The 13,734-nt window shown below is 45.5% G+C and overlaps 1 protein-coding gene across 5 annotated transcripts in view; it reads left to right on the top strand.

Moving 5' to 3' along the window:
- The window catches only part of DISC1 (DISC1 scaffold protein), a 393,175-nt gene that overhangs the window by 89,183 nt on the left and 290,258 nt on the right, over positions 1-13,734 (top strand). For all 5 annotated transcript variants that reach the window (XR_012374326.1, XM_073879054.1, XM_073879052.1 and 2 more), the window contains one exon: positions 9,357-9,507. Coding sequence is in view for 4 of the 5 variants with exons in the window: in XM_073879054.1 (XP_073735155.1) it covers positions 9,357-9,507 (151 nt within the window). In the remaining variant the exon portion in view is untranslated. The remainder of the gene's footprint in view (positions 1-9,356; positions 9,508-13,734) is intronic.

Here is a 13,734-nt window from a genome sequence, read left to right as displayed (position 1 = left end):
ATGGGCGCCTGGGTGGCTGAGTCTTTAAGCATCTGCCTTCGGCTCAGGTCATGATCCCAGGGTCCTGGGCTCCCTGCTCCGCGGGAAGCCTGCTTCTCCCTCTCCCACTCCCCCTGCTTGTGTTCCCTCTCTCGCTGTGTCTCTCTCTGTCAGATAAATAAATAAAATCTTAAAAAAAAAAAGTCACCCACAGTCACACTGACTGATGGGCAAGACTCTTAGTCCCGCCCAACTTTTTTTTTTAAACATATTGGTAATAGTAAAAGTACAGATCATATCTACATATGATTTTGTATTTTGTTTTTCTCTTGTAATGTGAAAGTATTTCCCCATAGTTTTTCTAACTGATTTTTGACTTGCTACATACCATTCCCTGAGTCGATAGGCACTTATTTATTTAACCATGTCCCTTAAATTGGATCTGAGGCTCCTTTCCTCTTTTGCCAGTGTGTTCGTTTGTTTTAGCTACTGACAGCTTCCTGTGAGAAAGAGGAGGATGAAGCGGCCAATGAGTTGACAGAATCGTTTGCAGCCGTATCGTGCATCTGATTGCTAAGTGAGTTAGTAATTGCCTAAGTGATTAACCCATTTTGGTAATGACTGATCATGTATTTCAGGGTATGGTGCACACTATAGGATGTGATCTGGCCCAAAGGACACAGCGGTTAAGAACACAGGTTTTGGAGTCAGCAGATGTTGGCTTTATTTCTGGATCTACAGAGCTATGTGACTAATAGAAAAATTTCGTGAACTTTCCACGAGCCTCAGTCTTTTGATCTGCTAAGTGGGAGCAACCCTGTCTCCCTCATGACATCATGGCGAGGATGAAACGATTGGTGCTTGGTACATAGCAGTGCTCATAAGATGGTTGCTGTTCTTCTATGTCTCCACTATTCCTCATCTAAGTAGACACAGTCATTTATTTACTCAGCATTTACCCAGCACCTGTTGTGTGCCTAGCACTGAACTCCAGATATTGGCGAGGCAGAGATGAATGAGGCTCAGGTCCTGCTCTGTGGGGCCCCTGGTCTCCAGGAACCCAGACAGATGAATAGACAGGCAAGGCCCCCGGGTGACTAGGGAAGCTCTAGGAGCAGGTACTGCTTCAAGGATGGCTCCTGGGAAATATAACAGAAAAAGCCCAGAGTTTGGCACACACAAGATCGAAGTTCAGATTCTGATTTTGCTGCTCACTCATTCTGAGGCCTTGGGCACCTTACTTCAGTTCTCTGCAATTTAGTTTCTGCATTTGTATTCCTGCTCTACAAGTTGCTTTGAGGCTCAGAAATAATGTATACATAGTGCGCGGCGTGCAACAGATGCGTGAAAGTGATTATGCCTGACATCTTCAGTGCCCCAACAATGGCTGATTTTTATGATAATGAATCCGACGAAGTCCAGCGTCGTGAAATGTCAGAGACTGGCTCGGTTGTGCTCAGGTTAGTCTGAAATACGTTTTATTACAGTCGAATCCTTTGTAAGCTGGTCATCTGCACAGGATGTGTATGGTAATGTGGAAATATTAGAATATTCGACTCTCAATGAATAGCATTTCTTGGCCATTATGTAAAAGCCAAAGAAAATGACTTATGAAGACACTGATTGCTTCTTTGCTTTGAAGAGCCTCCTCAGAATGCAGAATGTCCACACAGCCAAGAATATGGCTCACACCATATATTCTGTCATCCCTCAGACGGAGCAGGGCAGCAGAAGTTGAATCTGTTTAGCAGGATGTCTTTATGTGTGAAGATTTCTTGCTGCTCTGTGAATGCTTATTTGCTTACTTATTCATAGATGTAGAAAGTACTTTTCTTTCATTCTGTTTCCAAATTATAGCCTCAAAGTAACAGGCATTTAGTACTGATATGCTAAGAAAGACAGATGAACACTGACCCTCAATTAAACATTAATAAATATGTTGTAGTGGCATCAAAAAATGCATTTAGGGCGCCTGGGTGGCTCAGTTGGTGGGGCGACTGCCTTTGGCTCAGGTCATGATCCCGGAGTCCTGGGATCGAGTCCCATATTGGGCTCCCTGCTTGGCGGGGAGTCTGCTTCTCCCTCTCACCCTAACCCCTCTTGTGTTCTCTCTCTCTCTCTGTCTCAAATAACAAAATAAAATCTTTAAAAAAATGCATTTACTTGGTCCAAAATGGAATGAGATGATGCTTAGCATTTTTATTGCAGAGGTCCTACAAGTAAGGCATGTTAGATCCATAAATTAAATACATTGTATCAATTAGGACCTATTATTTAATGTATCATTTTGCTTAGCATTTGATAATGTCTTCTGTGGTTAACTTTGAGTTTGTTTGTTTTTACTATTCAGCTGTATTTACAAGATGCCACCAAAATTTCTATTATTGCTCTTCTATCAGTCAGATGGTCACTGGACCACATTTATTCAGCACCTGCGGTGTGCAGCACTCTCTACAATTCTGGCTTTAAATCCTGAGCTACAAACTGAAATCAGATGAACAGTGTCTACAGAAAGCTTGCAGAGGTTTAAAAGAACGAAAAAACCAGGAAAGTGAGTTATGTTTCCTCAACCAGTGGGCCAGATAGAATGATAGGAGAGATTTTCTTAAACACACAGCAGGATTCATATAAATAAAGGGATGTAATAGTCACAAATACAGCATTTAATAATGCTGTGGTTATCTATTTATCTGTACATATTTTAATAAAGATTGACTGATTTTTGAGAGAGAGAGAGAGAGAGCACATGAGCTGGGGAGGGGCAGAAGTAGAGGAAGAGAGAGAATCTTAAGCGGACTCCCTGCTGATGCGGAGCCCGACGCAGGGCTCGATCTCACGACCCTGAGACCATGACCCAAGCCAAAACCAAGAGTCAGACACCGAACCAATTGAGCCATCCAGGCACCCCTATATTTTTTAAATAATAATTTAAAAATAAATATTTAAGGGGCACCTGGGTGACTCAGTCGTTAAGGGTCTGCCTTCGGCTCAGGTCATGACCCCAGGATCCTGGGATCAAGTCCCACATCGGGCTCCCTGGTCAGCGGGAAGCCTGCTTCTCCCTCTCCCACCCCCCCGCTTGTGTTCCCTCTCTCGCTGTCTCTCTCTCTCCGTCAAATAAATAAAAATTAAAAAAAATATTTAAAAAATTAAAAAATTATTAAAAATACAAATTTAAAAATATTAAAATAATTTTCCACGTATAGAAAAGTTGTGAGTCTGGTACAAAGAAGTCCGATATCTCCCTCGCTCTGATTCCCCAACTGGATACTACATAGCCATTATCACTCTCCTCTTTCTAACCACTGAGAGTAAGCTGCAGACATAATGCCTATCAGCCCTGCATACCCGCTTGGCTATTTCCCCAAACAAGGACAACCACAGGCCACTGACCGGCAACACTAACACACTGCTCTTATCTGGTCTACAGACCCCATGCGCATTTCACCAACGATGCCACCATTGTTCCTTTCTTCTTTCTGGTTCAGGAAAGGTTCACACATTGCATGCAGTTATGTCTCTTTAGTTTCCTCCTATTTGGAATGATTCTCAACACTCAAGTCTTTTCTGTCCTTGGAAGTTGTAAGGAGTGCAGACCTTTCATTTTGTCAGATGACCTTCAACCTGGGTCCACTGATGTCTCCTCATGACGAGCTTCAGGTCATGCAGCCCTGACAAGAATGTCATGGAAATGAAACTGTGTACCTCTTGGTGTATCTCGCTCAGTGTCACACAAGGTAGACCCGTCATGCCACCGCTGCTGATGGTAGCCTTGACCATCTGGTTGTATTGGTGCTTTCCCAGTCTCTCCACCACAAAATTACCATTTGTCCTTTGGAAATGGATTAGTATCTTCTGGGGAGATATTCTAAGATTACACTGAACCTCACCAAACCTCCATTCCTTTTTTTTTCTTCAAATTTTTATTTAAATTCTAGTCAGTTAACATATAGTGTAATATTGGTTTCAGGAGTAGAATTTAGTGATCCACACTTACATACAACACCCAGTGCTCATCACAAGTGCCTTCCTTAATCCCCATAATTCCATTTAACGCATCCCCCGCCCACCTCCCTCTGTTCCTTTTTATTAGTTCGCATTTTATTAGCATGGATGTATGGGTTCCTATTCTATTCAGTGGGTTATACTTAATTAATAGTATTACTTATTTGATTTTCAAATGATCCCAGATTGCACCTATGGGAGCCCCTTATATTTTATAGACTCTTGTATTCTATGGACATGTCTCCATCAGTCCTTGAGCACATCTTAATTTTCTGTACAAGATATTCAGAGTCTGGCCCTCAGGCCTACAATCAGCCATTTCTCCAAAGGGCTCTGATTCCTTTCACAGAGGATGGTGTTTGGAAATCAGATCTGTGCGCTTGGTGTTCGGAAATCAGGACCTGTGTGCTCAGTATGCTCGTTGCTACTGGGGATCATTGCTTCTAGGCTTTCTTGGTGGGTAGAGACAGAAAATATATGTAGCTGCAAACACACACATCTATAACTCTTTCCATCTCTATCTGTGAGTATCTGTATTAAAAAAACCATTAGATCATACGAGTACTTCCAATTCCAATACAACATAGCCAGTGCTTTCTGCCCTTACTCCTTTCCATCATTTTAAGTATATTCTCCAGTGCTAAGAACCTGGCTCTTTCCATCCTCCATATATTTACTTATTTGTTCCATCAGTTTATTTCTTTCTTAGTGTAACCTATCTCCTGTGCTCCTGGTGGTCTCCCCCCTGCTCCCCCTTTCCCTTCAGTGTCCCTCGTCCTCAGGTACGGCTGGGCACCCTACCAAGCATACCACTGCCTGCCTCTGTGTGGCTTCCCGGGGCCCCTTGGCCCCCTGCACCCTGGGTGCTGGTGGGCACACCACCTTTGTGCTCCTTTACGGCCCCCTTCTACCAATGGGGCAGGTTCCTGCCACCTTTTCTGCACAGGAAGATAAGAAAAGACCTGTTTATATTTCTCACCCCTGTCCCCAGTCACTGAGTTCCTTAAGAACCAGGAGTGTGTCTTGCTCATCTTTGTAGCCCTACAGCCTAGGAATATTGAGCTATCAGAAGTGTTTGTTAATTGAGTGAATACATGAAATAATAAATAAGCATGGCATTTAGGAGGTGAAAAATACTATTTTCAAACATTTCCAAACACTCCTTTCCCCCAGAGGAAACATTTTTCCACGCCACCCATATTAATGGAGAAAGTGGGCCACTCTGGCTGAAGCTTCTCCCTCTTCTCCCTTTGAGGCGTGCGTGGACTGAATGTTTGTGCCCCCCCAAAGCCATATGTTGAAGACTAATCCCAATGGGATGGTGTTAGGAGGTCGGCAAATGATTAGGTCATGAGAGTGGAGCTGCCATGAGTGGGATTCGTGCCCTTATAAGAAGAAACCAGCTCACCCTCTATTTGTCCCATGAGGACCTAGCAAGAAGTTGGCCATCTGCCACCTGAAGGCGGGCTCTCCCCAGAACACGGCCATGCTGGCTCTGTGATCTCAGCTTCCAGCCCCCATAGTGTGAGAAACAAATGTTTACCGGGTAAGCGCCCAGTGTGTGGTACTCTGTTCCAGCAGCCTGAGCCGACGAAGACGTGCTCGGCACGGTTCCGGGGACACAGCCAGTGTCTCTGCATTCCTTGGTCCGTTCACTCATCCATTGGCTTGTACATGGCTGAGCGCCAGACAGGGTGCTCTGCTGGCCCCTGGAGGAATGCGGGTTTTTAGGCAGGGAGGTGACTGGTCCTGCAGAAGTGAGGATGATGTGGCCTGGCTGGAAGCGGTAGAAATGGGGAAGGAGGCAGGAGTGTGGCGGACGCCAGCAGGATGTGAAGGCATGGGAGGTGACGGGTCCAAGAACCCAAAGCCATAGGCCTGGCCGGCGGGGACCTGCTCAGCGCCTGAGGCAGGTAGAGTAAAATCTTGCAAGGTAGTCTGTGGATTTCATTTTAGATGTGATGAGTTTTTCATCTTTATGCTCATTTAATGGCTAATGAAAACGATGTAAAGTGGCTCAAGAAAACTCACCCAAAAGAAACACCATGAGGGGACCTAACTTGAGTTTAGCCAGACACTTTTTGATGTCTGCTCACTCTGAGCCAGGCAGCGGTCCCATGTGGTTTGCACAGTGACAAGCATGGTGACACGGTCCTTCTCTCATGGACACAGGAGGCCCCACACGAGGGGAAGCAAGTGTGAGGCTCTCATGTGGGTAGAAGTCTGGGTGTGCTGAGGCGGCATGGAGACCAGGGAGCCCTCCTGAGGGTGCTGAGATCTAAGTGGGGAACAGGGCTTGCCTGGGCCGCTGTGGGGAAGGGTGTTTCTGGCAGAAGGAACAGCAGATTCCCCAGCTCAGCTCACAGCCACCTTGTCCTGGTTGTTCGGGCCACAAACACTGGGTCACTTGGACCTCTGTCTTCTTCCATTCCTGGTGTCCCATCTGTCAGAGAATATCCAAAACCCTGGCACCTCCCACCATCCTGTTTCCCTTGTAGGTCCAGGGAACTGCAAGGATCATGCCACTGGTCTCGGGCCTTCTGCTCTCGATGGTCTCTTCCCAGGGGAGTCCCTGGCTTATCCTGTTAGACAAGAGTCTGTTGTGTCACTCCACTGCTCAAAACCCTCCAGGGGCTCCCCTCTCCCTCCAGGTCAACAGACGGTCCTTAGTGACGATCAAGCCTACCCCAGCCCCCTCTCCCCTTTGCTTGCTGCCTCAGGGCCTTTGCCCTGGCTGGGATCTCCCTCTGCCTGCAATATCGAATTAGTGAATAGGGGTAGACTTTGGGGGAATGAGTAGAAAGCACCCTCATGCTGGGCAGAGGTGATGCCAGCATGTGAGGTGGAACCCCAGGTAGCTGATAGCCATTTGAAAAGCCGGGGTAGGTAGCCATTTAGAGTTTGGGGACAATAAGCTCTTGAATGCGTGGTGACTGTTCTGATGCACCTTTCCAGTCATAATATAGGAATAACTTTTGATGTCACCCTTTCAAAGGTGAATGGCAATGCAGAGCACAGCGAGTCACAAATATTTACTGGGATAATTTATATTTGCCTTTGAAACTCATTGTGAGTGTGGTGTTCGGCAGCCAATTTACCATTTCCGGGGTTTGGTTTGGCTTGATGGACTTGCAGTATCCGAGGGCTTTTCACTGGGCAGTGGGAGAATCCGGCTGGGAGCAGAGGGAGGTCAGGCTGGTGTCTAGCGGCCTTGCCAACATCCCAAGGCCACGACCTCATGGCACTGCTAACAATAGCCAACCCTTTGGACACGTGCTAGGTGTGGGCCCGGCACTAAATGCTTTGCCATAGATGATCTCATTTAATCCTCAGGAAACCTTGGGACGTAGATATTATTATTAGCCCTGAATCCACAGATTAACAAACTGAAATGTAGGAAGGTTAAGTAGCTGGAAGGTCAGCTAGGAACGGCAGGGCGGAGCTGTAGACGCGGGCTTTGTCCTCATTCCTGCATAATAGTGTCTCGACACAGCTTCACCACCATGTTACGGCAGCATGAAGATGTCATTCTAAAGCATGTAACGCAAGACACTTACTGCTTTTCACGGCAGTTTTGATTTTATATAGCACAGATTAAGTAAATAACCAAGTAATAAAATTAATTGATTAATTAAAATTGAAAAAAATAATTAAAATGAAATAAAATAAAATTTTTTAAAAAAATGTTTGAAGCCCGGTGTTAGGGAATAGGTGTGTTTTGGCCTTATTCTGGAAGAACTGCCAGGCCAGACTGTACTGTGTGTTGTAGGTGTGGTGTCTGGATTAGCGCCAGCTGTCGCTTTGAAGAAGGTGGCTCAGACTGAGAGCCCTTGGCCCTTATCTGTGACTTGGTCTTGAAGTCAGTAAATGAACCTTTCTGGTGCCGTTAGAATGAATCCTTGGCAAATTCTCTTGGCAGTTCCTGGCTGTTGGTACCAATGAATATGGCAAGTTAATGGAGAGGATGTTTGCTGCCCACCACACCTGAGGCCTGCCTTTCCTCCACCCAGGTGTGTACCTTGCGAGGGGGCCAGCAGGAGACAAGTGTCGTGTCGAGGGGTGCGCTGTGATTAGCGTTGACCTCTGCTGGTATACAACAAAAAGTTTTGTCCAAAGCATTTTAAAAATAATAAGCTTCTTGGGGCGCCTGGTGGCTCAGGCGGTTAAGCATCTGACTCTTGATTTCAGCTCAGGGCATGATCTCAGGGTCCTGAGATCGAGCCCTGCGTCCGGCTCTGCGTTCAGCAAGGAGTCTGCTTGAGATTCTTTCTCTCTTTCTCTCTCCCTCTGCTCCCCCCTCCTTCTCTCATGTGCCCTCTCTCCCTCTCAAATAAATAAATAAATCTTTTTAAAAAAACAAGCTTGTTGGAAACAGTGTTTTAATTTAAAATTGGGTCTTATATATATTTTTTATAACTTTTTTTTTAATTATGTTATGTTAGTCACCATGGTTTACTTGGAAAATGGCCTGTAGGGCACGGAAACATACAGACATTTTCTAACCATGGCGCACACAGAGGATAACGTTTGCATTGCATGCCAGGGTAAGCCGTAGGTGCTCATGCCAGGGTGGCTGCCTGGGACCCTGGGGCCCATCTACTATCCAAGGGTGGAGCCCATTGAAGTTTCTGCCCCCTCACCTGGCACAGACCACCAGGAGGGAAGATCTGATGGTTGGTATTTTTAAATCCAGTCCTTATATTTCTGCAAAAATGGCTTTATGGGAGACTTTCCCATCCTTTAGGTGTTTGGTTATGAAGGTAAGTTCTTATTTGAGGGATTCCAATCTCCAAAGTTTACTTTTTTAGAGAAAAAGTGTTTTACAGTGATTCTGTATTTGTACCTTGTCCTAGGGAAACTAAAGGTCATTAAAAAAATAATAGGACCCCTACTTTATAACAGAGGTGGATATATGGTCATCTGTAACATAGAATTGGAACATCGCTTTTATGGCTTTAATAATTATAATGATGGGCAGTTTCTAAGGAAATGTCCTTAAAGTCCAAGCTTGGGCACTGACATTTTTCAGTTGAAGACATGAAACTCATCAAAATTAGTAAGTTTTCTCCCAAGCGAAGACCATGGTTTTAAAAATAATTAATATGTGTCCTCCTATGGGGTGATCGTGATATAAATACATAAGTTGGACATTCTGATACAAGGAAGAACAAAACGCAGGGAGACTGCCGTCATTAAAAAGAAGATTCTTCAAAGCACCGACTGAGAGATGAAGTTGCTGGCCATGAATGCAGGGGCTGTTGCGTTAGGTCATTAAGATGGACAATGGTTGGGGGTGGGGCTCTCGGACGCTGGGTTCCCTATTTTGAGTTTCATCGACCTTGACTCCTCCCTCTCACGTTTTGGGTTTCCAGCTGAGGCACTGAGACACAGATTGGAAGAACTGGAGAAAGAGAAGAGCAGCTTGCACTTCCAGCTTCCTTCCAGGCAGCCGGCCCTCTGCAGCCTCCTGGGCCACCTGCACGCACAGGCCCAAGCCGCAGTGCGCCTCAGGGCCACTCAGCCGTGAGTACTTGGGATCGCCCCCACTTTCCTCTCCTGGCTCCCACATGGTGAAGAGCGGGGAGTGGCTTAGCTAGGGAGACCCTCAGCTGCTTTTTCCTGGGGAGCACCCTTTGGTTGGCTGGGCAGGTGGGGGGGGGTTCCTTCCAGAGTGAGCGACTGGTGTGGGTCATGCTCCCATAAGAAGCCATTTCTGCTCATTGACGGGGAGAGGCCCTCCCCAAGGGTCTGGGTGCTGAGCTTCCCCTGGGAAGCCAACGCTCTCAGTGGTGGGGTGGGTTTGCTCTTGTCAGGAGCCGCTCGGTGAGCCTGCAGGTGGCCCCTACTGAAGGCCTGGAAACACACCCTCCTCCCGACCCTCCCTCCCAGCTCCTGACCAACCTTTGCTGTTTCTGCTACTCAGGGGTCCCCCGGGATTGGTGGCATGTAGGGCACAACTGCTCTTTCTAATGCAGTGACTCGCAGTCCTGGCTGCATGCTTGAATCACCTGGAGGGTTTCTAAATGTCCAGCTTCCGGCCACACCGACCAAGTCAGGCTCTCTGCGGTGGATCCCAGGTGCTGGCATGTCTGAAAAGTCTGCGGACCACTGCTCCCATCCACCTGCTTGTTGCCTCTCTTCCGGATAAAGGCTTGCAAGGGAACATGTTTGTGACGCATGCTATCAGCCTAATCATAGTTCAGGCCTGCTTCTACTTAGGTATAAACATGGCTTACAGCAATTATATTTTATTTCCAACTTCCAGTGAGCCCCGATAGTCACAAGATTGATTGTCTGGCTCACTCCTATTAAGTGTTCATGGCATCATTCATTCAGTCTCTCTTCGTGCCTCCCTACAGCCTGTCTTAACAGTGATGCCAATTATTTTCTCATATTCTCGCCCTGCAGTTTGCTGGTAGCACGTAGCCGAGTGCCTGGCCCCTGGCAGGTGCTTCCTTATCAACATTTGTTGAGTGAACTTTTACTGAGCTTCTTAAAGAGCAGTTGGATTGCACCTCCCTGTTTCTATTCATTTTTTCATCTGACATTGAGGTATCACCTCATTTCCTCTCCTTTTCTCACATGGGGTCCTTCCCAACATGACTTTCTACTGGATTCTCTCTTTCTTTTGTTCTTTGGGGTTCTTTCTTGTCCTTCACTCCCGTCTTGGGTCATTGTCAGCATCTGCCAATGTATTGTGTGTCTATTTATTTAACGACATTTGTATAACAGTGACCAAGTGCTTTAGAAATTAACTACTTCTTTTCATTCTTATTGTGATAAAGTATATGTAACATACAAGTTACCATTTCCACCATTTTTAAACGTACAGGTCAGAAACATAAGTTCATCCACATCGTTGTGCCACCGTCACCACCGTCCATCTGTAGAACTCTTGTCATCTTCCCAAACCAAGACTGTGTCCTTACTAAACATGAGCTCTCCACTCCCCAACCTGCCCCCAGCCCCAGGCCACCACCTTTCTATTTTCTGTCTCTCTGAATTTGACTCTTCTAGGGATCTCATGTAAGTGGAATCACACAATATTTGTCCTTATTTCACTGAGCAAAATGGCCTCAAGTTTCATTCATGTTGTGTCATGGGTCAGAATTTTCTTCCTTTGGAAGGCTGAGTACTGTTTCATTTCATTACTATTTCATTGTGAGGATGGACCACATTTTGCTTATCTAGTCTTCCTGCAGTGGACTTTTAATCCTCAGGACAATTCTAGGAGGTAGAACTATTTTGTATCTGTATCTGTATGGAGATCGACAGCATTGTCATCTGTATTTATATTTGTACTTGGCCCAGGAAAGGTCAAGGGGCTCATGCAGAACCCCCAGCAGATGGGTGCTGAGCCCGGACACAGGGCTGGCGGTCTGGCGTGGGTCCTGACTTGGAACTAGTTCGCTGAGCTGCCTAAGCCTGAGCTGGCAAAGGCTTTTCAATGATGGTGTCTTTAGCCTGCATGGGATTCGAGTGGAGATCGACGCTTTAGTTATGATCTTGGCTGAGTTTCTCATGGGACACGATGAACACGGTATCACCCATTCTCACTCAGGTTAGATTTAAAGGGCATTTTTCAATTCTTATTTTTCTCTGTATCATTGCATGGTCTGGAATTTCTAATCAATCAAATTCGTTCCTAAGACTCTCTCCCTCGTAGGCTTTCATGACTCACCCTTTCCCGGTCTTCTCGCTACCTTGGTGGCCGTTCTTCTCAACCGCTTGTCAGCAACTTTTCCTCTCCCCGTCTCCTTGATACGGATGTTCCTCTGTCTTCTGTTCTACCCTATCCTGTCTTCTTACTTTATATATTCTCTTTCTGGGTGATCTCAAATACTCCCATGCTTCGGGTACCATTAACATACTCATTTTCCTCAAATTTATGTCCCTAGCCCTGATCCCTATCCAGAGTTCCAGTCTACCATTCGGCTTTTATTGAACATCTCCCTGACTTTGACTGAGTTTACTATCTCTTTATCGTTTTATCTTATCCTAAAAAATTTACTATATTTTTATCCTTGCCTTTACTAAATTTATCTTAAAACTATTTATTAGAAACGCAACATATTTTAAGAAAAAAGGAAAAGAAGAAGATAACAGGAGAGGAAGAAAAGGGGAGTATGTCAGAGGGGGAGACGAACCATGAGAGATGATGGACTCTGAAAAACTGAGGGTTCTAGAGGGTAGGGGGGTGGGGGGATGGGTTAGCCTGGTGATGGGTATTGAGGAGGGCACGTTTTGCATGGTGCACTGGGTGTTATGAACAAACAATGAATCATGGAACACTGCATCAAAAACTAATGATGTAATATATGGTGATTAACATAACAATAAAAAAATTAAAAAAAAAAACTATTTATTAGATTTGCTGTCCTTCTCCCCAATCAACCCCTTCTCCTATATCCCTGATCTCAGTGACTTATGTCATTGACCCAGTTATCTAGGTAGGAACTCTGAGACATACGTGGCCCCTCCTTTTGCTTTACCACCAATTTCATTGTTGATCCTACTGTCTAAACTTATCTCATTCCCACTCACTTTGCTCACTCATGTCACTCAGAGTTTCTTTCTTTCTTTTTTTTTTTTTAGAGAGAGAGAGAGAGTGTGGCACAGGCACAAGTGTTGGGGAAGGGGCAGAGGGAGAGAGAGAGAATCTTAAGCAGGCTCCATGCTCAGCATGGAGCCCAATGTGGGGCTCGATCTTACAACCCTGGGATCGTGACCTGAGCTGAAATCACGAGTCAGATGCTCAGCCAACTGAGCCACCCGGGTGCCCTTCAGAGTTTCTAACCTGGATTATTGCAGTGGTCTCCTTGCTGGTGTTCCTGATTCTAGTATTATTCCCTGTCACTCACCCTCCACAGTGCCACAGACGGAAATATTGTGTCATGTCCAGTGGCTCTCAGCATCTTCAGGGTAAGATCCATGCTGATTACTTAGCATGACATTCAAAGCTTTTCCAGTCCAGCTTCTGCCCTGCTTCTCAGTAGCCCAGAATTTGACTAGCCATCACCAAGACCTAGAATCCACACACACTGAAGCATTAGAAGTCATCTACATGCTGTGAATGTTTCTGAATTCTATGATTTTGTACATGCCCCACCGTGACCACCTCTTGCTCATTCTTCGAGACTCAGCTCAGCTACCATCCTTGTGAAGCCTTGTCCTGAAGTCACACTATCTCCCCTCGAATTACTGGAGCACCTTCAATTACCTCACCCCTGCCTTGGGTCTTAAATAAACCTGTGTCCTTGATTATCAGTCTACTCTTCAGACTGTGAGCTCAAGGACAAGACTGTGTTTGTATTTATCTTTTTATTCCTTCCGGGAGACCAGAACACTGGCTGATCCCAAATAGGTATTCCATAAATATTCATTGAATGAATGAATATGATCATACATGCATGTATCTATATATAGGTTCACAAAGATATATATGAATCTCTATTGAGAGAGAGAGAGAGAAAGAGAATCTTCACTCTAATGTGGTTCAGTTGCCCTAGAGAAAATGCTCCTTCAGCCTTTTTTTCTGACACCTCCAGCAAGAACTTTTATAGTATCTTTTTTTCATTTAATTTTTTATTGTTATGTTAATCACCATACATTACATCATTAGTTTTTGATGCAGTGTTCCATGATTCATTGTTTGTGCATAACACCCAGTGCTCCACGCAGAATGTGCCCTCTTTAATACCCATCACCAGACTAACCCATCCCCCCACCCCCCTCCCCTCTAGAACCCTC

Source organism: Callorhinus ursinus, unplaced genomic scaffold (genome assembly GCF_003265705.2).
Source record: "Callorhinus ursinus isolate GAN/ISIS: 27379988/994484 unplaced genomic scaffold, GSC_fseal_2.0 scaffold32, whole genome shotgun sequence".
Classification (NCBI taxonomy): domain Eukaryota; kingdom Metazoa; phylum Chordata; class Mammalia; order Carnivora; family Otariidae; genus Callorhinus; species Callorhinus ursinus.
The sequence above is the reverse complement of the archived record's forward strand: the minus strand, read 5'-3'. Positions and strand labels throughout refer to the sequence as shown.